Genomic DNA, 25,939 nt, shown 5'->3' on the forward strand with positions numbered 1-25,939 from the left:
CACAGTAACGATTCCAGAGCACCATAGTAACTGTTCCAGAGCATCACAGTAACTCCCCCAGAGCACCACAGTAACGATTCCAGAGCACCATAGTAACTGTCCCAGAGCACCGCAGTCACTCCCCAGAGCATTGGAGTAACTGTTCTAGAGCACCGCACTAACTGTCCGAGAGCACCACAGTAACTGTCCCAGAGCACTGCAGCACCTGTCCCAAAGCACCACAGTAACTATCCAGAGCACTACAGTGACTCCTCCAGAACACCACAGTAACTGTCCCAGTGCTCCGCAGTAACTCCCACAGAACACTGCAGTGATTTCCCAAGAGCACCGCAATATCTGTCCCAGTGCATGACAGTAAGTCCCCCAAAGCACTGCAGTAACTCCCCAGAGCACCACTGTAACTGGCCCAGAGCACGCAATAACTCCCTAGAGCAGGGCAGTAACTCCCAGAGAGCACCGCAGTAAGTGTCCGAGAGCACCACAGTAACTATCCCAGAACACTGCAGCAACTGTCCCAGAGCAACACAGTAACTCCTCCAGAGCACTGCAGTACCTGTCCCAAAGCACTAGAGTAACTATCCAGAGCACTACAGTCACTTCTCCAGAACACCACAGTAACTGTCCCAGTGCACCGCAGTAACTCCCCCAGAACACTGCAGTGATTTCCCAAGAGCACCGCAATATCTGTCCCAGTGCATGACAGTAAGCCCCCAGAGAACTGCAGTAACTCCCCAGAGCACCACAGTAACTGGCCCAGAGCACCGCAGTAACTCCCTAGAGCAGGGCAGTAACTCCCCTAGAGCACCGCAGTAACTGTCCCAGAGCACTGCAGTAACACCCCCAGAGCACTGCAGTAAATCCCCCAGAGCACTGCAGTAGCTGTCGCAGAGCACCACAGTAAATCCCCCAGAGCACCACAGTAGCTGTCCCAGAGCACTGCAGTAATTCCCCTAGAACACCACAGTAACTGCCCCAGAGCAACGCAGTATCTTTCCCAGGATACTGCAGTAACTCCCAGAGAATACCAAAATAACCACCCCCCACCAGCCAGACCACTGCAATAACAGTCCCAGAGCACCATAGTATCTGTCCCCGGTCATGACAGTAACTCCCCCAGAACACCGCAGTAACTCTCCCAGAGCACTGCAATAACTTCCCAAGAACACCGTGGTAACTGTCCCAGAGCACTACAATGTCTGATCCAGAGCACCGCAGAAACCCCTGCAGAGCACTGTAGTAATTGACCTAATGCACCACAGTAACTGTCCAAGAGCACTGCAGTAACTAACCAGAGGGCCGCAATAACTCCCCCGGAGCACCACAGTAACTTCCCCAGAGCACCACAGTAACTGTCCCAGAACACTGCAGTAACTCTCTCACAGCACCACAGTTACTCTCTCACAGCACCACAGTTACTCTCTCACAGCACCACAGTAACTATCCCGGAGCACTGCAGTGACTGTCCCAGATCACCGCAGTTACTATCCCAGAGCATCGTGGTGATTCCCCCAGAGCACCACAGTAACTGCTCCAGAGCACTCCAGTAACTCCCCCAGAGTACTGCAGTGATTTGCCAAGAGCACTGCAATATCTGTTCCAGTGCATGACAGTAACTCCCCTAGAGTGGATGATTTTTGGATGGTATGGTTGAAGGAACAAACTCTAATAAAACAATGTGGCATTCTGGGCCTTAAGCTTTTTCACAAAAGTTGTGTTCAGTATAGATGTTAGCCTCCCTGTACTCATTTTCAACAAACATCTCGAAATGTTTAAGAGCAAATAGTTAACTAAGTGCTCCCTTCTGTCCTGTGAGTGTCATCTTTGATGTTTGCTTCTCTTCTTAGAAAAGTAAATGATTGGTCTCCCTTTTCTGGATGCACCTTCCTAGATGAATACAACCATTTTCCCTGGAGCGCCGCAGTAACTTTCCCAGGGCACTGCAGTAGTTCTCCCAGAGCAGTAACTGTCTAGAACTTTCAGGAATGAGTGTTATCAGATAAAGACAAGCTCAACTTCAACAGCAAGGTGCCTCCTGGCTTAACGATCTGTGAATCTTGGGAACGTTTATATAGGAGTGTAATATGGAAACTAATGTTAACCTAATCTCTAGCCTAAGGCCAATGAATCCATCTGCAGTGTGCCCATCACAGGGAACTGAGGGAGTTGTTCGATCACCCATTTCGATCCTTTCTGTTTCTGACTCGGTGCATGCTGTCAGTACCTTTTCTCAAGATAGAACATTATTCGCAGCAGCATTCACATCAGCCATGTCTCAGAGTCAGAAAGACACAGGTACACGTTACTGTCCTGTTATCAAAATGTAAATGCATGGTATAGGAGGCAATCCACTGGTATGGATTAAAAATCAGCTTGTGAGTGGAAAACAAGAGAGCAGGAATAAACAGCTGGCAGTCTGTTACTAGTGAGATCAGTATCTGTGCTCAGCTGTTTCCAATATTTGTGAATGAATTTCCTGAGGGGTAGATTTTTAAGACAGAGGGTGGTTTGTGTGTGGAATGAACTGCCAGAGGACGGTGCAGATACACTTAAAATGTTTACAAGACATTTGAATTGGTGCATGAGCATAGAGGGAGATGCAGGCAGGTGGGACTAGTTTAGTTTGGGAAAATTGGCTGGCCTGGACTGGTTGGACTGAAGGGTCTGTTTCATTCTGTACGATGCTATGATTCTGTCAGGGGACTTCCTGCATCGGGTTGGATTTTCTGAGCAGCTCCTTGGATGCTGCCTGAACTGCTGTGCTCTTCCAGCACCACTAATCCAAAATCTGGTTTCCAGCATCTGCAGTCATTGTTTTTACCGTTTTTTTCTGAGCACTGCCAACCTCACACAGATTGCCACTCTGTCCCTTTATTTCTCTGAAATGAGGAAACTCCGCATTTCAGAGAGGTGGTTCCCATTGGGACTTCTTCAGAAATACGGGGCCATCCTCCCATTCTGACGGTTCCAGCAAAGCATAAAACTGTCAGAGAAAGGCAAATCACATCTCCCTTTCATAGCAGTCAGCTTCTAGATTTGGAAATTTACAAGAGGAGTCAACCACTTTGATAGCTGCTATCAAACGGCAAGTACATAAGCTAAGGGTCTTAGTAAGGTGCTTGGAAGGTCAAGTTCCAGGTGGGTAGAAGGGTGATTCAGAGAGCATTCGAGGTGGTGGGGGTGACTAACAGAGCTTACTTATTGGTGGACCAAACTGAAGCATCCAAATGGGATATTCCTGCATTTAATTCGTGCAGTGCCAGAAGCAGATGGCAATGACAATCACAGAACAAGAAAGTAGTAAGATGGCTTGAGCAGAGTTACAATGAACGTAAGAAGGCTCAAGTTGGGCAATTGACCAGGAGTGCATCGGAACAGTCAAGTCTTGAGGTTATAAATACACAAATGAGGATTTCAGCAGGTGATAAGCAAATGTCAGACACAGCCAATTTCCAATAGGAACATGAGGAAAGGTTGCTGTAAGTAGTGACTGGTAAACATCCAGAATACATTGTCTGAGGGTGTGATGGAGACCAATCCAATCATATTGTCTATAGCGAATTAGATTAACACTTGACAAGAGAATGGCAGAGTTATAGGGAAGGGAAATGTAAAAATATAAAAATATAAAATACTGCATAACCCGATAAATGAGTCCATGAGAATAAAAAAAAGGAGCTTCTGAAAACCCAAAACAAACCCCTCAAGCAAATGGCAAGAAGAATGGGTGTTTGGCAAGAAGAACAAGAAAAATGGGTGTTTGGGGGCAGTGAAGAGCATTGGGCTGGTGGGAGTTATTTTGACACTGGCTGTGGACGTAACTCTTTGTTGACAGGTATGGCTTTCTTCTGCATTGTTATAATTCTACAAAGGATGTAGAGTGGAACAAGCTGAGTTGTGCTTCCAGAGAGTCAGTATGGATGTGGAAGGCTAAATGGCCTACTGCTGTGCTGTAACCATTCCATCTTTCTCTTTGGTTCTAATGAACGTGCGATGTTGGAAACTCCACTCAAGCTCAAATCAGATGCAATGCTGTCCATGGTACAGTTCAGATACAGAATGGATCAGGATGGTTGTGGACAAAGACGTTTGTGTTGTGACTGAATAAATCCATTCTCTGCAACTTTTTCCATTCTTTAACAAACCCTCTGAACAGCTACTGACATGTGAACAATGATGGAGCAGCCATTTGTTGCATTTATGTGAGATTTTGTGACCGTGCTGCTTTGTAATACCTCTGAGATGTTTTACTGTCTTTAAGTTGTACGAGGGGATACAATTTATTCATCGTTATTCGCTCCAAAACAAGATTAAGGTCAAGGGTACTGCTCTGATTGATTTGTTTTCATTGCCATGCTTGAGAAGATACATGAGGGTACATTGCACATATGTGCAATTTATTTGTCAATAAAATGAAAAGCTGCTACTGCTGGAGATTAAGATGAATCCTCCAATGAGTTCGGGCTGCAATAGTTCTGCACTTGAAAACGCAAAGAAAGCAAGACTTGCACTTCTCATCCACGTTTCACAACATCAGGACGTCACAAAGCACCTTTATAGTTAATGAAGTGCTTTTTGAAGTGTAGTTACTGTTGTAATATGGGAACTGGTAGCCAATTTGTACACAGCAAGGTTCCACAAACAGCAGTTTGTAAATGATGAGATAATTTGGTTTCATGGTGTTGGTTGAGGGATAATCATCTAACAGAATGTTGCAGAGGAAATTTTTCCATTGATCCAGTGCTTTGGGATCTATCTTGTATTAATTCACAGCCCAGGCTCTTGGGCTTTTAAATAGTCCACTGAGAACGACAATCTAGCAATGAAAGGAAAGGTTCCTGTGGTGTTTCATTCCATACTTTTAACATCATATGAGTAAAAATAGTCACTTATTCCAATCCTTGAAGGGAGACTGCAGAGACATAGAAACAATGACCTTCAAATCAATTCACACTGTCTTTAGCTGCTCCTGTTTCACCTACAAAAAATAATTATGTTTTACAGATTTAAGGGGGCAGATCACTGACCCACGTGCCTCAATGAAGCATCACAGCTGTGTGTTTACCAGCTGTGACATGCCTTCCATTGTAATTAGCAACATTTTTTATCTTCCTGTCAATACGCACAAAAATGATCAGTTTTGCAAATGTTCAAACCATAACACTTGGTTTAGTGAAGATTGCAGTAAGGCAAGCCAGGAGTAACGTAACTAAAATTGAGACTTTAAACTACAAAACATGATAACTTGTGTGACAAACAGGGACCAAAATTTATTTTTCCCCTGAGAGCTGTTTGTGAGATTTTACCGAGGGCTACGTTTTGATCTTCAAGGTAATTTATTTCCGTCTTCAGAATTTCCTATTGTGTTCTCACTAATTGAAATATTGGATAATTCTGTCATGTACCATAATCACTTTCTGTAATAGTGTTGAATTATTTGTGGGTTTTTTTCGAAGAAAGCCTAGATTGCTCAATTATCAAGGATTGTATGAATACAGATTATCAAACCTTTTAACTTGGAAGCTAGAAGTAAAACAAACTCCAATTAATTTATGGCAAATGAATTCTCCTTACAGTGTTTCCAAATTGAATCATACGCATGTTGTAATCAGCTCCCCGCCCCTTCCCCCGCCAGGTGCAAGTTTCATTACTTGGTCCAGGAAAGCCAACTGATCCTTTACAGAAACCCCAGCAATAATTAGAACCTCCCTTAGTTTGTATTCAGCCATGTTTTTCTTGGATGCCTTGATGTTACTGACACCCATGTTAAATTTGAGCTCAGTATTCTTTAAAGCAGAAGAATCACTACAATGCAGGGGGAGGCCATTCAGCCCATTGAGTCTGCACAGACACTCTGAAAAGCATCATACCCAGACCCAGCCTTCCCCAGACTCCATTCATTTTAATCTTACCATGGTTAATCCATCCAGTTTACACATCCGTGAACACTGTGGGAAGTTTAACATAGCCAGACCACTTAACCTGCATATCTTTGGACTAGAAGAGGAAACCCATGCAGACACAAACAGTAACCCAAGGCTGGACTTGTACCCAGGTCCCTGGCGTGGTGAGGCAGCAGTGTTAACCACTGAGCCACCTGTCTTCCATGCTAAGTGAAATAAGATTAGCACCTGGCCCACCACTTTCCCACCTAGCCCTGAATATAGTCCCACAATAGAGAGAGTGGATTCAGCTGATATCGGCAGCCTAGCCATCATTTATGGAAATTCATAATTAAAGGCCAATGGAACCTGCTAAATATTCAATTCATCCCAATATCATGCTAGTAGAAAGTGAGGACTGCAGATGCTGGAGATCACAGTCAAGAGGGTACTGCTGGAAAAGCACAGCAGGTCGGGCTGCTACTCCTCGGATGCTGCGTGAACTGCTGTGCCTTTCCAGCACCACAATATCATGCTAACCACACCATCATTTGGTTGATATGAGCCATAAAAAAGCATGGAAGGGTTTACTTTCTATATGGGGAAGAATATCAAAGTCATGCCCAAGCTGTCTCCTTTTTTTATATCTTTTTGTCGTCGAAGAATGATGCCTATTCTGATACTCCACGGTGGTATATCCCCTGTCAACTCATCATTAGATACAAAAAGAAAACAAAGGAGGATCAGTGGTAACAAACGTCATCAAGCAGCTCTTTCCCAGCACAACAGATTGGTAGAGATGCCAAATCCCACAAGGTGCCATGGGTCATCATGTGGAAGAGTTCCATAATTCCTTCCTGAACTTACACAGGAAGAAGGTACTGTTAATCTAGCCTTGCTGAACCCCTGTAGATAATCCAACCATAGGGCTGCTGTCTTATTAGAGAGAGGGAGATGACTGGTGGTAGTCATCATGTCTCAGGCAAAGGAAGGGGTTGAGAAGGAGACTCCCTTCCTGGTGACCTCAGTTGGTGCACATTCTGTGTACAATATACAATAAAACCACAGAGTGGTAATGATGGATTCTGTGGATACACAACCTTAAGACCATAAGGTATAGGAGCAAAAGGAGGCCATTCAGCCCTTCAACTCTGCTCCACCATTCAAGAAGGTCACACCTGATCTAATGAACGTCAACTCCACTGCCTATTCCCCATAACCTTAGATTCCCTAACAGATTAAAAATCTGTCTAACTCAGCCTTGAATACATTTTAGCTCTCTGTGGCAAAGAATTCCACAGATTCATTTCTCTCTGGGAGAAGAAATTCCCCCTCACCCCAGTCATAATGTCTGACCCTCTCACTCTGAGATGATGCCATCTGGTCCTAGACCCTTCCGCATGGGGAAAATACCTTTCCACATCTACCCTGACATGGTTAAAGAGTGAATGCTGGTCAGGTGCACTGGGAAAACCCCACATTCAGGTAGAGCCACAGTACATTTCTCTGAATTGATGGAGGCAGAAATTAACAGGCACTGGGCAGGGGAGAGAGATCTATATCCTCTTCCTGTAGAAAGGTCAGTGGCGAGCTGACAGATGCAGGTGGCTAAATCAGTGCAGAGTGGGCTTCTGCACCTGGGTTGCAGGAATATCACCCTTGTGAGCCGCTAACCAATCTGATTGGTGGTTCCAAGGTACATGCCAAGAGGAAGATGGGGATTTCTGTCTTCCAGAGGTCTGTCCCTAATCGGCAAAAAAATCCTCAAAAGATGGTAGCCCTTTTCGTACTCACCATTTTGAAAAATCTTAAATATAAACAGGGTGCCAACTCTTATTCATTTGGCCATACCAACCTTATGATGGTATTGTTGGGGTGATATTGGTTTGAATTGATTTTTATTTAGCAGGTTTCTTGACCCTTAATTCTGCATTTCCATAAATAGTGGCTGGCCTTCTGATTTCGCTCCCCGTCCACCTTCTCTATCATGGGACTATACTCAGGGTTCAGTAAGAGCGTGGGGGACAAGATGCTAAACCTATTACACCTGCACCTCTGCTAAAGCCTGATGAGAGCATGTAATATTGAGCCTTGTGTCTCAGTTTAACTCTAGACAGTGCAGAAGATACAAAAGCCTATTTAAATAGCTACCAGAGATTATACCCTTCAGGAAAGGTTGATCAAACTGAAAATGTTTGCACTGGAAAATATTAACTTGAGGGGGGGACTTGATGGTGGTCTTCAAAGAAGCTTATGATGAATTTCATTTTTGTTGCATCAATTCGTGGTGCGGGTGACACCACTCTCCGAACATTATAACAATCAAGGACTATAGACTTCCAAAAGGTTTGTTACATTTAATTGTTCCAAATCATCAGTTCCACTCAATTCTGCCAAACAGTGCAGAAGATTATGTTGCACGGTTTTCATTCAAAGCATTTCAAGGGTCACTTCAAGCTCACAGTTCATCAGAGAAGGAGAATGAGAGAAATACAGCCTCTATTTTTAACAGAGCTGTTGTTCACTCTGCTTTTAAGTGTAACTGAATTACATAAGAACATAAGAAATGGGAGCAGGAGTAGACCATCTGGCCCATCAAGCCCACTCCGTCATTCAATAAGATCATGGCTGATCTTTTCATGGTCTCAGCTCCACTTAACCGCCCAATCCCCATAACCCTTAATTCCTTCACTGTTTAAAAATCTTTGTCTTAAAAGCATTCAACGAGGAAGTCTCAACTGCTTCACTGAGCAGAGAATTCCACAGATGCACAACCCTTTGGGTCAAGAAGTTCCTCCTCAACACAGGTCTAAATCTGCTCCCCCTTATTTTAAGACTCTGCCCATTAGTTCTAGTTTCACCCACCAATGGAAACAACCTCCCTGCTTCTATGTTCTCCATTCCTTTTATAATTTTATATGTTTCTTTAAGATGCCCCTACATTCTTCAAAATTCCAATGAGTATAGTCCTATCATTTCTATGCATTCGGGGCTCAAGGAAGTCCTGGATAGCTCAACATAGTGTGGGGTTATGAAACCCCTTGGATCTGTGAAGGGATAAAAATAAGCCAGTGCACAATGAATATCTTCATCCACAGACAGTGGGTTTTGGAACTCAGAAAAACAAATCCAGGGACAGTGGTGAAGTTCACTATCTGTGAAAAGCTGTGTTGTTCTTGTGAGTGCAGTTTCAAAGAACCAGGCAAATGTAGTTCAAAAATTGGAAGACAGACCACCACAGGATAAGGAGTCATTGGAGGCATCAGTAACAGAACAGCAGCTTGGGAATTTCAAATCCAAACTGCTGAAAATGGAGAATTGTAAACTATTTAAAATGTTAATGAAATTTGATGACTACATTGTCACTAATGTCTGGGATAAAGTCTGAGAAATCCTTGGTATATTATATTTCGCTTGCTATTTGATGTGCCACTAGGTGTGTTTGACCATAGTTAAGCTGTTACCCATATCTGCCTCATGTTAAGTTTAGGGTGTTAGAGTATAAATCATGTCAATCTTTGCACAGTGCATTTTTTGTCAATGATCTTTTTTTGTTTGTTTAAGTTTTGATTGTAATAAACTAGTTCTTTAGTGAAGGAAGAAATCTAGCTGAATTGCTTCTAATCAGGGTGAAATATATCACCCTTCTTGTTCAATTTTAAATTTGGTATGACACTGGAGGAGTGGGACTGGAAATGAATCAATGTGCCCTCCAAACCCAGTTGTAATAACATATTTAAAGAGATAGATGCACAGAAAATCTTTCAATTTCTGGGGGAGTCTGAATTTAGAGGAGACTGCGAAGAATAATGAATTCAAAAGGAAATTCATGAGAAACCATTTGATGAAAATATGGGATGAGCTGTTACAAGGAATATTTGAGTTAAACATCACAAATAGATTTAAATGGAAATTAAATAAACACTCATGAAAGAAAAAGATCCACTGTCAGTGTTAGATAAAGAGGGATTGGACGAGGTTAATATGGAGCATAAATGTACATCATAGACTAGTTAGGCCAAATGGCCTGTTTCTCAGTGGCATAGTACTGTGCACTGAATGTGTAGCACTTTAACCATGGACATATATAAAGCTGTAAATGAAATAACTTCACTGAAAGCAAATAGATTACTTGCTTGATATGCAACACTTACAAATATTTCTCTTCACCTACAGAAAGACAAGGAAGAGGAATGGATGCAGCAGATAGCACAGGGAAGCAAAGATTCCATCATCCTTGAAAGACTTCAGTGGGACATGCGGTATGAAGTAAAGATCACAGCTGTTAACAAGTTGGGTTCCTCCGAGCCAACCATCTATGAGTTCACCATGCCACCAAAGCCCAACACCATCGCCAGTAAGTCACATCTTCTGGTTGAATGTCCAATGGGATTGACATAGCTGAATAAGACGTGGTGTACATTAAGTACTATCCCCATAAGCAGGTGCCACAAACTTGGACAGGCCACATGCATAGATTTGGAGGAAGAATTAATTTGCATGGATGAATGTACATACTTCAGATAAGCAAGGGAATGTCACATTGTCTCACTTGTCCCCACAAGGATTCGTCTTTCTGACGTGACGTTAAAATTCTCATTCTTCTCTTTAATTCCCCCATGGTCTCATTTCTCTGTGATTTCCCCTACAACTTTAAACTCTCTCAGATATCAGTGCTGCTTTCACTCTGGCCTCTTGAGGATTCTTAAATTGTCACTGTTTCTCTATTGTTAGCCATGCCTTCAGCTTTCTGTGTGCTGTGTCTAGAATTCCCTTCCTTCCAATAAACTCCTACACCCCTTGATTTCAATCTCCCATTTCAGATGCTTACTGAAAACTGCCTCTTTGGCCAAGCCGTCTCCTCAGATTTCATTACACTTCCTGGGATCACATCGAGTTTCACAACTTTCCTGTGAAATGCCTTGGAATATTTTCACTGCATTAAAGCTGCTTTCCAAATTCAAGTTTGTTGTTGCATACTTTTAAGAGCTTCAGCATGTTTGGGGGTGTGGGTGGATGGGATAGGAGTACATTGGAATGCAGAATGTACAACAGTACAAGTTTTGAGAAGATTTGTAGCTCAGGTTGAGGTTTTGGGTGCAGGTTTGCTCGCTGAGCTGCAAGGTTCATTTCCAGACGTTTCGTTACCTTACTAGGTAACATCTTCAGTGGGCCTCAGGCGAAGCAATGCTGAAAATTCATGCTTTCTATTTATATGTTTAGGTTTCTTCGGATTGGTGATGTCATTTTCTGTTCCTTTTCCCAGGGGATGGTAGATGGGATCTAATGTGATGTGTTAGAGTTAGACCCCATCTACCACTCCCTGAGAAAAAACATATAAATAGAAAGCAGGAATTTTCAGCATTGCTTTGCCTGGGGTCCACAGAAGATGTTACCTAGTAAGGCAACGAAATGTCTGGAAATGAACCTTGCAGCTCAGTGAGCAAACCTACATCCAAGATATAACAGTACAGCAAAGGAACAGGCCCTTCGACCCATGATGTTGTGCTGAACATGACACTAAACTGAACTAATCCCTTCTGCCTGCCCTTGGTCCATATCCCTCCATTCCATGCATGCTCATGTGATTGTCTAAAAGTCCCTCAAACACCCCAAATGTATCTGCTTCCACGATCACCCCTAGCAGTGTGTTCCAGATGCCTACCACTCTCTGTGTAAAAGATTTGCTCCTCACATATCCTTTGAACTTTCTCCTCTCACATTCAATGCATGCCCTCTAGTATTAGACATTTCAACTGTGGAAAAAAGATTCTGACTGCCATCTAGGCATCTCATAATTTTATAGACTTCTACCAAGTCTCCTCTCAACCTCTGTTGTTCCAGAGAAAACAATCCGAGTTTTTCTAGTCTCTCCTTATAGCTCATACCCTCTTACCAGGCAGCATCCTGGTAAACAACAAGAGTAAAGGGTTTCCTTACCAAAGCATAACTACTGTGTAAAGGCAAAATACTACAGGTCTGTAAATCTGAAACAAACACAGGGAATCTTAGAGAAATGTATTAGGTCTGGCAGCATCTGAAGACAGAGAAACACAATTAATGTTTTTGAATCTGATATGGCACTTACTGACATAGAGATGTATGGAAACAGCACTGAAACAGACCCTTCAATCCAACTTGTCCATGCTGATCAGATATTCTAAATAAATCTAGTTCTATTTGCCAGCACTTGGCCCATGTCCATTTAAACCCTTCTGAATCATATATCCATCCAAATGCCTTTTAAATGTTGTACAAAGAACAAAGAACATTTACAGCCCAGAAACAGGCTCTTCAGTCCTCCAAGCCTGTCTCAATCCAAATCCACTGTCTAAACCTATCACCCAATTCCTAAGGATCTGTGTCCTTCTGCTCCTCACCTACTCATGCATTTGTCCAAATGCACCTTAAATGAATCTACCATGCCTGCCTCCACTACCTCTGCTGGCAACGCATTACAGGCACCTACCACCCTCTGTATAAAGTACATTCTGTGTGTATCCCCCTTAAACTTCTTTCCTCTCAACTTGAATATGTGACCCTCACCCTTATTTCTATCCACCTTGTCTATACCCTTCATGATTTTGTAGACCTCAATTAGGTCCCCCCTCAATCTCGTTTTTTCTAATGAAAACAATCTTGACTTACTCAACCTTTCTTCATAGCACCTTCCATACCAGGCAACATCCTCGTAAACCTTCTCTGCATCCTCTCCAAAACATCCACATCCTTTTGGTAATGTGGCAACCAGAACTGTACACAGTATTCTAAATGCAGCCGAAGCAATGTTTTGTACAATTTTAACATCCTCTGCCAGCTCTTATACTCAATACACCATCTGATGAAGGCAAGCATACCATATGCCTTCTTGACCACTCTATCCACCTGTGCAGCCACCTTCAGGGTACAATGGACCTGAACTCCCAGATCTCTCTGCTCATCAACTTTTCCTAAGGTTCTTCGATTTACAGTATAGTTCACTCTAGAATTAGGTCTTCCAAAATGCATCATGTCACATTTACCGATTGAACTCAATCTGCCACTTCTCTGCCCAACTCTCCAGTCTGTCTATATTCTTCTATATTATTTGATAGTTCCCTTTGCTTTCTGCTACTCCACCAGTCTTCGTGTTATCTGCAAACCACCAATGCCCTCTTCCAGCACTGACCCCTGTGGAACACCACTGGTGTTTCTCCATTTCAAGAAACTCCCTTCAACTATTACTCTCTGTCTCCTGTTGTTCAACCAGTTCTTTATCCACCTAGCTAGAACACCCTGCACACCATGTGACTTCACTTTCTCTATTAGTTTACCATGGGGAACCTTATCAAACACCTTACTAAAGTCTGTGTATATGACATCAACAGCCCTTCCTTCATCTACCAACTTGGTCACTTCCTCAAAGAACTCTATTAAGTTGGTAAGGCACAATCTCCCCTGCACAAAACCATGTTGCCTATCACTGATAAGCCCATTCTCTTCCAATATAAATAGATCTGATCCCACAGTACCTTTTCCAGCAACTTTCCAACCACTGGCATCAGGCTCACTGGTCTGTGGTTACCTGGAATATCCCTACTATCCTTCTTGAACAGGGGGACAACATTAACAATTCTCCAGTTCACCTGTGTTCAAGGATGCTACAAAGATATCTGTCAGGGCCCCAGCTATTTCCTCTCTTGCCTCCCTCAGCAATGTGGGATAAATCCCACCCAGTTCTGGGGATTTTGTCCACCTTAATATCCTTTAACCTACCCAAAACATCCTCCCTCCTTATGTCAACTTGATCCAGAGTAAACAAACTTGTATCTCTAATCTCAACATCCACCATGTCCCTCTCCTCAGGGAACACTGATGCAAAGTAATCATTCAGAATCTCACCCATTTTCTCAGGTTTGATACACAACCTTCCTTCCTTATCCTTTAGTGGACCAACCCTTTCTCTAGTTACCCTCCTGCTTCTTGTATATGAATAGAAAGCCTTGGGAACCTCCTTAATTCTGCTCACTTAAGCTATTTCATGACCCCTTTTAGCCCACTTGATTCCTCGTTTAAGATTGGTCCTACTCTCCTGATATTCTTCCAAGGCCCGTTCTGTCTTAGCTGCCCGGACCTTATGCACGCTTCCCTTTTCCTCTTGGCTAGTAGCACAATTTCTCCTGTCACCCATGGTCCATGAATCTTGCCAAGGCCCCTTGTTTTCAAAAGGACATGCCTATCCTGCCCTATCTTCAACCTATCTTTGAAAGCCTCCCACATATCAAATGCAGACTTTCCTTCAAATAGCTGTGTCCAATCCACATTTCCCAGCTCATTCCTAATTTTGATCCAATTGGCCTTGGTCTAGTTTAGCACTCTTCCCTTAGGACCACTCTCACTTTTGTTTGTGAATGTTCTAAAACGTATAGAATTCTGGTCACTATTCTCAAAGAAATCCCCCAGTGCAACTTCTACCACCCGGCCTGGCTCATTCCCCAGCACCAGGTCCAATATGGCCCCTTCCCTAGTTGGACTATTGATATACTGCTCTAGAATGCTCCTTACAAATTCTGCCCCATCCAGACCTCTGATACTAAGTTCATCCCAGTCAATGTTGGGAAAATTAAAATCTCCCATCACCACCACCTTGTTACCTCTGCATCTTTCCATAATCTGTTTACCTATTTATTCTTTGACCTCACACTCACTGTTGGGAGGTCTGTAGTACAGCCTAAACAATGTAACTGCACCCTTCTTATTTCTCAGTTCTATCCATAATGTCTCACTGCTCAAGACCTTCATAGTGCCCTCCTTCAGCACAGTCATGATATCAACCCTGACTAGCAATGCAACTCCTCTCCTCCTTTAACTTCCCTCGCTGTCCTGTCTGAAGCATCTATACCCTGGAACATTTAGTTGTCAATCATACCCTTCCTTCAACCAGGTCTCTGTGATCACAATAACATCATACTCCCAGGCACCAATCCAAGCCCTAAGTTCATCTGCCTTATCCACTATACTCCTGGCATTTAAGCATATGCACTTCAGGCCACCAGTTCCTTTGCATTCATCTCCTCTCTGCCTACTCTTCCCCTTGGTATTGCTGAGTGCATAATCCTGTGCCTTACAGTCTCTAGTTTCCACCTCATTGTCGACTAGTCTTCTCTTCTGGTTCCCAGCCCCCTGTCACATTAGTTTAAACCACCCTCCCCAAACAGCAGTAGCAAAAACTCCCCCAAGGACATTAGTTCCAGTCTGGCTCAGGTATAGACCATCCAATTTGTAATAGTCCCACCTTCCTCAGAACTAGTCCCAATGTCTCACGAATCTGAACTCCTCCCTCCTACACAATCCCTCAAGCCACGTGTTCATCCTGCCTATTCTTTCATTTCTACGCTGGCTAGCACGTGGCACTGGTAGTAATCCTGAGATCACTACCTTTAAGGTCCTCCTCTTTAACTTCTCTCCTAGCTCCCTGAATTCTTCTTTCAGGACCTCATCTCACTTTCTCCTTATGCCGTTGGTGCCTATATGCACCAAGACAACTGGCTGTTCACCCTCCCCTTTTAGAATACTCTGCAGCCGATCAGTGACATCCCTGACCCGAGCACCTGGGAGGCTGCGTGCCATCCAGGGTCCTGTTTTCATCCACAGAGTCGCCTATCTACTTCCTTTATAATAGAATCCCCTATGACTATTGCCCTATGAGTCTTTTTCCCACCCTGCAGAATAGCAGTGCCTGCCATGGTGCCATGAACCTGACTACTGCTGCCCTCCCCTGGTGAGCCATCTCACCCAACAGTATCCAAAACAGTATACCTGTTTTGGAGGGAGATGACCGCAGGGGACACCTGCACTGTCTTCTTACTCTTTCTATGTCTTTTGGTCACCCATTCACTGTCTCCCTCAGCAATTCTAATCTGTAGTGGGACCAATCCACTAATCGTGCTAGCCACGATCTCCTCAACATTGCGGATGCTCCACAGTGAGTCCATCCGTAGCTCCAGAGCCGTCAGTCAGACCCTGCATGGAATGTAGCCTCCCAGTCAAACAAGAGCTGCAGCTGGACACATTTCCTGCAATGTAAGAGTCAGGGATGTCAGCCATGTCTCTGAGCTCCCCCATCAAGCAAAAGCACATGCCATGAGTCTGAGGTCCCCTGCGATTGTAAGCTTTAGCTTTAGCTTTAACTCAACTAACTAATACCAAACAATGCACTTAAATATATATCTAAGAAAAGAAAAATCCTTACCTTACAGAGTCCTTTTCTTCTGGATAGAGGAGGAGGGGCAGGAGGGAGATACTACACATGTATTATCTTGGGTTTAGCCACTGTCCAAATATATACTCAGTCCTTACCTTCCCGGCAACCTCCTGGTCCCAACATCATCTGCCTCCCGCTGCTCCCAGACAGGAAAAAGGCTGCGGGCTTCCAAGGTAAGTATTTCTACTGTTCACTTACATTCCCGGCAACCTCCTGGTCTCCAACATCACGTCCGCTCTGTCTCCCGCTGCTCCCAGACAGGAAGAAAAGGGAGTCGTTGTACTAGCCTACACAACTTCCTCTGGCAGGCTCATTCAATACACGCACTGCCTCTGAGGGAAAAAGGTGGCCCTTCGGTCCCTTTTAAATTTTTTCTTCTCACCTTAAACCTATGCCCCTTAGTTTTGGGCTCCACCACCCCGGGGGAAAAGACCTTATCTATTTACCCTATCCATGCCCTTCATCATTTTATAAACCTCTACGAAGTCACCCCTCAGCCTCTAACGCTCCAGGGAAAATAGCCCTAGCCTATTCAGCCTCTCCCTGTAGCTCAAACCCTCCAACCCTGGCAACGTCCTTGTAAATCTTTTCAGAACTCTTTCAAGTTTCACAACATCCTTCCTATAGCAGGGAGACCAGATATGCATGCAGTATTCCAAAAATGGCCGAACCAATGTCCTATACAGCCACAACATGACCTCCAAACTCCTTTGCTCAACGCCCTGACAAATAAAAGGAAGCATACCAAATGCCTTCTTCACTATCCTGTCTACCTGCGACCACTTTCAAGGCATGAGGAACCTGCACTCCATGGTCTCTTTATTCAGCAACATACCCCAGGACCTTGCCATTAAGTGTATTAGTCATGCCCTGATTTGCCTTTCAAAATGCAGCACCTCACATTTATCTGTCTTAAACTTCTTCAAAACATGAACTGTAGTGCTCTGAGGAAAAGTCATGCCAGACTCAAGTATTAACTGTGTTTCTCAATCCATGGATGCTGCTAGACTGAGTCATCTTCTCCAGCATTCTCTGTGTTTGTTTCAGATCCCCAGACCGCAGCATTTTGGCTTTAGACAATAATTCTGGTTTGATAGTGAAATCATTTACTTCCATCGTTTCACCAATTTTTTGCCTGAATGAGAAAGGAGAGGTTAGAAAAACCGGGGTTGTTTTCTCTGGAGTGGTGGAGGCTGAGGGGAGACTTGATAGGAGTGTCTAAAATTATGAGGTGCATAGATAACAGTCATCTACTGATCTTCTCCAGTAATCTCTGTGTTTGGTTCATAGTTACTGTCTGTTCATGTGCTTTTCTTGCCCTCTCTGCACCGTTGCTACCTCTCACTGCCTTTTTCTCTTATCGTTCTTCTTACCACTCTCACCATGACCCCTCTCCCTTTTATCTCCCTTTCAGGTCAGCAATCTATAAGCGTGTATCATTGTGCAAGGTCATAACGTTTAGAGCTGTCTATCCTACCATAACTATGTCAATCCAGAACCTGGGAAAATTCCCAATTACAACAGGGCTTTTATGTCTTCAGACCCAAACTACATCTTCTTGAAAGGACATCGATATGCAAAGAGTATAGAATGTTGAAATAAAAATGCATTTTAAATTTACTTTCAAAATCTCGCCCCATGAAAGTCAAGCCCTAAGAAATGGATAGTCTTTGAACAGAGTTGTTTCACAGATTCTAAGCATGTGGCTTGTGGTGAGCACTTTGAGTTTGGCAACATTGTATAAAAGACAATCTTAATTTTTCTGTTTTTCTCTTCCCCGATGGTTGCTTTTAAGGATGTTCTAAGCAGGCGAAAGTGCATTATCTTGTCAAAGAGTATGGCTTTCAGGTCAAATTAACTTCATTACAAGGCAAAATGATGCATTCTTCTCTTAATGCATTTTGTTATGAAAACGCAGAATATGTTTGAACAAAACTGAAAGTTTTGTGCATGGCAGGCTGTACTCACAGATCACAAGCTGCTCTCAGCTTATATTAGCTTATGACTTTCATTGATGGAATAGTTCATCACTCTGTTATCGAGTCATATTTTTAAAAATATCCTTTTCCTTCTTGATTCTTGCTGACCTCATCAAGGCAAAAAAAAAAAAATTGTGCTGCATTTTCATAACCTCCAGTCACCTCAAAGTTCCTTGTAAATAATGAACTTTCAGAATTGATGTTGCTATAGGGAAACTTAGCTACCGACCAGTGTGTGGTGAATTCCCACAGCCAGCATCCACTGGGATTGTTGGTTGACAGAAAAGTAAGGACATGTTGCAGCAGAGTGTTACATTGAGGGGTATGAGTTACGTTAGCACATCTTACAGTGAAATGTTCATGAAGGTAATAATCATCTCATTGTGTTTCTCATTTATCCAGTACTTTGACCCCCCCCCAGTTTTAATGTATTGGTGTGCATTCATTTGCCCAGCTAATGTGACATTGCCATGCCTGCTCCTTTACACAGGACATGAACCTTTCCCATTGACAATAGAGTACGGAAGAAGCATATTACACTTCTGAACTTGAATTAAGCAAAAATATATTTGTCTCTTAGTATCATTACAATTTCTTAATCGTTAGACTAGCAATTAATGGCTTTGTTCCAGCTGCAAACCATCTGTTAGGCAAGCCGTGTGGTTAACCATGCAATGCTGGGTTTAATATTGTAATAATAATGAGTGTCAGCTGCTATAAATGACTATAAGATTATCACTGGAAAATGTATTAGACACATCCATGCAACATAACTTGCCAACTCAAAACTGACATTTCCAGAGACTGGTTTAAAAGGAAATAATTTATCTCTGTCTGTGATTCAGTGTGTCTCTGTCTCTCTCTTGCTCTCTGTCATATCCTGTCTTCATGGTAGATTTCTCTTTCTTCCTCTCTTCTTGTTTTCCAATCACCCTCCCTCTGCCACTATCTCCCTTCTTTCTCTCCTACTCACTTTTGTTCACTCCTTTTCTTGTTCTCTCCCCTCTCATTGTCTTTCTCTTGTTTTCGATCTTTTACTCACTCGCTTGTCCACTTTCTTTCTCGTCCCTTTGTGACTGTCTCATTCTCTTCATCCCTGTTTTGAAGAAGTCATACCAGACTCATAATGTTAACTCTATGTCGCTCCACAGATGTTGCCAGACCTGCTGAGTTTCTCCAGCATTCTCTGTTTTTGTTTTAAATATCAAGCATTCACTGTATTTTGCTTTTATTCTTTATTTCTCTTGTACAATCACACTCTCTCTCCTCCCTTCCTTTCTCTCTGTCCCTCAGTGACTTTGCGATTTATATAACACTATTCTGCAGACAAAATTATTCTTACTCAGAGTCATAGAGTCATTCAGCATAGTAACAGGCCCTGGGATCTGGTGGTGCAGTGGTAGTGTTCCTATCTCTGAGTCAGGAGAACTGAGTTGAAATCCAACCCATTTCAGAGTTACATAATAACATTGCTAAACAGCTTGAATAGAAACAGGTCCTTCAGCCAACTATGTCGACATTGACCAAAAAAGGCCCAAATTGCACTAAACCCATTTACCTTCACTCGGTCCATAACCTATTGTACTTCTTGAATGCTGCAACCTCGCAAGCAACACGTTCCATAATTCTACCACCTTCTGAATGAAACATCATCGCCTTATATCCCCTCTCACCCACTTACTCCTCATTTTAAACTTAGGCCCTGTGGTCTTCGATACATCTGCTGTGGGGAAGAGATTCTCACAATCTACTCTTGTCAATGCCTCTCATAATTGTGTACACCTCGGTCAGATTCCACCTCCGCTAACCCCCTTCCCCTTCCCCCTCCCCCCCACCCCCATCCCTCCCAGTCTCATATAATCTAAAGGAAAACAAACCCAGCCTATCCAGTCTCTCCTGATACCTGAGACTTTTCATCCCAGGCAACATCCTGGTGAATCTCCTCTGTACAATCTCTAGTGCAATTGTGTTCTTCTGATAACATGGCAACCAGAACCACGCACAATCTTCCATCTGTGGCCTAACCAATGTTTTATGAAGTTGCAGTGAGACTTCTTTGTTCCTATATTCTATGCACCAGCTAATGAAGGCAAGTATTCCAAGTGCCTCTTTCACCATTCCGTCTACCTGTGCTGACACTTTCAGGGATTGATTGAGTTGTACACCAAAGTCCCTTTGTTCATCAGCAATCCCTCGAGACCTAACATTCATTGTGTATCTCCTGCCCTTATTAGACCTCCCAAAATGCATTAACTCACACTTATCAGGGTTAAATTCCAGCTGCCATTGCTCTGCTCAGTTTACCAGCTGATTGATATCTGACTGTAGCCTGAGACCATCTTCCTCACAATCAACACCACCATCTTTTGTGCCATCTGCACACTTACCAATGATACTTTCTACGTTCACATCTAAGTCGTTAACGTACATAACAAACAGAAAGGGTCTCAGTACATTATGAACTTATAAACTGTCACTCTCGACAAACTGGCAAAAATTATATATACAATTATATACCTCAAATACCACAAAGTTCACTGTATTATTCTGAACAACTACTATAGTTTTTTAAATTTGTTTTCCTCAACATAAATATACTTGTTGTTCAAACAATTGGCCACATGTAACGCCAATATTTGATTCAATTTCGAGTCAATTTCTCCTCAAATATCACAATTTGTGATCTCTGAGTAGTCAGTTGAAGGTGTGAGTGAGAAGGCTCTCTGCTCATAAGTTATCTTTCAGGAAAAGTTGCACTATCATTTAAGTGATTTATGCTGTAAATCAAGTGTGTGCATGCTCCCTGTATTACATTTCTAAGAGTTGGTGTGTGTTTTTGCATTGATTATGTGGATCTCTTGATTATCAGGAACATTTGATCATTCAGCGCATTCCTCATTCCATAGATGCCGATAATAAAAGGTTTACTGTACAATTTAAAGAGAAAAGTTGTCAGGCACTTGGCAGGGAATAGGGCACAGGGAAGGTACAAAGTCAAGACCAAAGTCCAATCAGATAAAAGAGGAATACTAGGACAGTTCAGGAGACAGAGAAGACATGAGCATGGATAAAGCACACATGAGATCTAGGGTGGCATGGTGGCTCAGTGGTTAGCACTGCTGCTCACAGCACCAGGGTCCCAGCTTCAATTCCAGCCTCAGGTCACTGTCTGTGTGGAGTTTGCACATTCTCCCTGTGTTTGCTCCGGTTTCCTCCCACAGTACAAAGATGTGCCGGTCAGGTGAATTGGCCATAGTATTAGGTGCATTAGTCAGAGGGAAATCGGTCTGGATGGGTTGCTCTATGGAGGGCTGGTTGGGCTGAAGGGCCTGTTTTCACACTGTAGGGAATCTAATCTAAATTGTATCTATGTTAATGTAAGGAACTTGACTGATATGGTGGATGAACTTGGAGCAATGATCAACATATGGGAAGATTTGCACCTTGATACTTGTACCCAAGATAGCGTCATAAGAGACGATATTGTAAAACTTTTCACTTTACTCCTGCACTTCTGTATTTGAGTGTACATGACAATAAAGGATATTCTATCCAATGATATTGTTATAATCACTGAAACATAGTTGAAGGAAGGATGGGACTGGCAGCTCAATTTTCCAGACTATAGAAGTTCCAGGTGTGATGGGTGGATGGAAGTATGGTGTGGCCATCGTTAATAAAAGAAACCATTGCTGCAGCAATATGGGGGGACTTCCTAAAAGACTCTTCAAATGAGGCCGTCTAGGTAGACCTTAGAAACATATAGATTAGATTAGATTACTTACAGTATGGAAACAGGCCCTTCGGCCCAACAAGTCCACCCCGACCCGCCGAAGCATAACCCACCCAGACCTATACCCCTACATTTACCCCTTCACCTGACACTACGGGCAATTTAGCATGGCCAATTCACCTAACCTACACATTTGTGGATTGTGAGAGAAAACCGGAGCACCCGGAGGAAACCCATGCAGACAGGGGAGAATGCGCAAACTCCACACAGAGAGTCACTTGAGGCGGGAATTGAACCCGGGTCTCTGGCGCTGTGAGGCAGCAGTGCTAACCACTGTGCCACCGTGCCACCCACAAAACAATATAAATACATAAAACAAAAAAAGAGTGGCGAAAGTAAACATTGGTCCTTTAAAGTTTGTGCGAAGATTTGTAGCTCGGGTGCTCGTTGTTGTGGTTCTGTTCGCCGAGCTGGAAGTTTTTGTTGCAAATGTTTCGTCCCCTGGCTAGGCGACATCATCAGTGCTTGGGAGCCTCCTGCGAAGCGCTTCTTTGATGTTTCCTCCGGTGTTTATAGTGGTCTGTCCCTGCCGCTTCCGGTTGTCAGTTTCAGCTGTCCGCTGTAGTGGTTGGTATATTGGGTCCAGGTCGATGTGTTTGTTGATGGAGTTTGTGGATGAATGCCATGCCTCATTTAGCAAATCATATTATGAAAGTGAAGGTTTATATTGATAAGTAAGTGATCAACAATAATACTTTTGTAATGTAAATGTGTATCCTAATCTTCTATTGAATAACTTTTGTCTGATTCTCTTTGGATTAAGAGATCTGAAATGTCCAGACAGTTGGTATGACTCACCAGTACAATGCTTTTACAAGGAAAAAGCAATCCCATCAGTTGCTTCTTCTCTTGTATCTTGATGGTGAAGCATTGAGCTGACATAAAACAATCAAAAGGGCTGGCAGCACTTTGCTGTAATGTTTGGGTGTAATTAATTTGGGTTTGTATCTCTCTGGAAGTGGGAGTCCCTTACTGTTGGGAGAAAAACCACAAGACCAGGCTACCACTTCTTTGTTGTGGTTCTGTTCGCCGAGCTGCAGGTTTTTGTTGCAAACGTTTCGTCCCCTGGCTAGGTGACATCATCAGTGCTTGGGAGCCTCCTGCGAAGCGGCAGGGACAGACCACTATAAACACCGGAGGAAACATCAAAGAAGCGCTTCGCAGGAGGCTCCCAAGCACTGATGATGTCGCCTAGCCAGGGGACGAAACATTTGCAACAAAAACTTCCAGCTCGGCGAACAGAACCACAACATTGGTCCTTTAGATAGTCATGGGATATGATGAAATGGACAAGGCATTGAATAGGTGTTTTAGAACATAGAACATAGAACAGTACAGCACAGAACAGGCCCTTCAGCCCATGATGTTGTGCCGACCACTGATCCTCATGTATGCACCCTCAAGTTTCTGTGACCATATGCATGTCCAGTAGTCTCTTAAATGTCCCCAAAGACCTTGCTTCCACAACTGCTGCTAGCAACGCATTCTCTCACAACTCTCTATGTAAAGAACCCGCCTCTGACATCCCCTCTATACTTTCCTCCAACCAGCTTAAAACTATGTCGGTCTTCACAGTGGAGGACATGAATAACATGTCCAAAATTGACAAAGAGACAAAGGTAGGTGAGGACCTGGAAACAATCATTATTATGGAAGAGTTAGTGTTGAGCAAGCTAATGGATCTAAGTGTAGACAAGTCTCCAGGGTACTAAAAGGGATGATGGAGAAATAGCAAGGGCACTTGTGGCAATTTCCCAAAATTCACTGGACTCTGGGGCAGTTCCAGCAGATTAGAAAACAGTAAATGTGATGCCACTGTTTGAAAAAGGAGGTAGACAAAAGATGGGGAATTATAGACCGGTTAGCTTAACTTCTGTAGTGGGGAAGATGCTCGAATCACTTATCAACGAGGAATTAGCAAGGCATCTAGATAGAAATTGACCCATTGGGCAGATGAACCATGGGTTCATGAAGCGCAGGTCATGCTTAACTAATCTTTTGGATTCTATGAAGACATTACAAGCAGGGTGGACAACAGGGACCCAGTAGATGTGGTGCATCTAGATTTCCAAAAGGCCTTCGACAAGATGCCACCCAAAAGGCTGAAGCATAAGACAAAGATACATGACATTGCTGGCAATGTGTTAGCATACATAGAGGATTGGTGAACCAACAGGAAGTAAAGAGTGGGGTAAATGAGTGCTTTTCTGGTTAGTAATCAGCAACTAGTGGTGTGCCTCGGAGATCAGGTGTTGGGACTGCAATTATTCACAATTTGCATAGCTGATTTGGAGTTGGAAACCATGTGTAGTGTGTCACACTGTATGAGGACCATTTGACATTTTAATATTATAACTAACCTATATACTAGTCCCTGCAACTAATTGTGTCAATCTGAAGTTGTAAAGAAGTTCAATTCTGAAGAAGGGTCACTGGACCTGAAACATTCATTCTGATTTCTCTTAACAGATGCTGCCAGATCTGTTGAGTTTAACAAGAAACTTCTGCTCTTGTTTCTGATTTCCAGCATCTGCAGTTCTTTGATTAAGTGTATTTCCTGCCTTTCATCAGCCCAGGAGGTTAAAAGTTGCTTTGTAGTCAACAAGATACTTTTCAGATGTTCTCACTGTTTGAATGTTGAATGGGAGAATGATGAATAACTTTGTAAAATACATTACAGGTCTTTATATTTAGCAGATACATCTCCCAGATCGAGTCGGAAATATGCCCTTGAACCATCAGATCAAAGAGGTAGCATGAAAAAGTGATACATTACAACCCATTATAAAGCTGTATCATCTTTGTTATAAACCATCTCAAAGAGCTAGATATAATGGATGTTTTTTTTTGAAGGTCAGTGACTATTGTGCAGGTAAACACAGGCAGCTATTGTGCGTCAGTAATATCCAACAAAGGTTAAGCTACAGTGATGGGACAAAGTTTTTCCTGAGCTGCCTGATCTAACAGACACTTTTTGTTCCCCTCTTGCTGCAATCTTCTTCATTCAGAGCAGTTGCTTATTAGCTTCCATTTGATTTACACATCTTTTCCTAACCTCGGCAGCTGAGATTCAATTAGTGACGCACGCATGCAGACTTAAGAGATTCTAGGTTCAAGTTCCACAGCAGGACTTACGTACACAAATCCTGACTGACACTTTAGTTCAATACTGAGGGGTTGCTGTTCCATCTTTTGGGTGAACTGTTAAACTAAAGCACAGCATTCTCCACCCCACCACATTCTTGGATGGACATTGAGGTCCTGTGGCAGTTTTGAAGAGAAGGAGAATTATTCCCGAGACAATGTTTATTCCTCAATAAGCATATCGTTCGGTATACTTGGGAACATGCTCTTCCCAATTTGGTTGCTACGTTGGTTGCATTGCAAAACTGGTGACAGTTCAGAGTGCTTCATTGGCTGCCAGGTGCTTTGAGAAATCCTCTGGTTGTGAAAAGTACTATCTTGATGCAAGTCTTTCTATCTTTTCCTTGAGTTTCCAAACTCTGAGGGTCTTCAGATTTAAAGCACATTGACAGAATCAAAACTTTTTACATTTGTTTCCCTTTGCATCATATCTGATGGACTATTGTCTGATTAAGAGTTGTGTTGGTTCAAAAGTTGAAATACATTACAGGTATCTGGGTAGTTGATATCCATCTGCACAGTACCCTGCAGTCTGTCTGGGGTATTAGGGACAAGGGATCACGTACATATAAACATAAGAACTAGGAGCAGGAGTAGGCCATCTGGCCCCTCGAGCATGCTCTCCATTCAATAAGATCATGGCTGATCTTTACATGGGCTCAGTTCCACTTACCTACCCACTCATCATAGCCCTTAATTCCTTTACTATTGAAAAATCTATCTTTCTTTGCCTTTCTTGGCATTAATGATGTCCAATTATGTTAGTCGGTAATTGACTTGAACCAGTGTGCTTGATTGGTTAAGTCTGGGTATTGACCAGAGCTAAAATAAACTAAAATACCCTGATTTTCAAATGGGATAAACATAAGTGCAGACATTATGTGATTGCTGAGATTTTTGA

The 25,939-nt window shown here is 42.9% G+C and overlaps 1 protein-coding gene across 3 annotated transcripts in view; it reads left to right on the forward strand.

The window, feature by feature from the left end:
- The window catches only part of LOC122555418 (neural cell adhesion molecule 2-like), a 1,561,904-nt gene that overhangs the window by 1,433,403 nt on the left and 102,562 nt on the right, over positions 1-25,939 (forward strand). For all 3 annotated transcript variants that reach the window (XM_043701408.1, XM_043701406.1, XM_043701407.1), the window contains one exon: positions 10,056-10,236. In XM_043701408.1, coding sequence (XP_043557343.1) covers positions 10,056-10,236 — 181 coding nt within the window. The remainder of the gene's footprint in view (positions 1-10,055; positions 10,237-25,939) is intronic.

Source organism: Chiloscyllium plagiosum, chromosome 12, assembly GCF_004010195.1.
Source record: "Chiloscyllium plagiosum isolate BGI_BamShark_2017 chromosome 12, ASM401019v2, whole genome shotgun sequence".
Lineage (NCBI taxonomy): Eukaryota > Metazoa > Chordata > Chondrichthyes > Orectolobiformes > Hemiscylliidae > Chiloscyllium > Chiloscyllium plagiosum.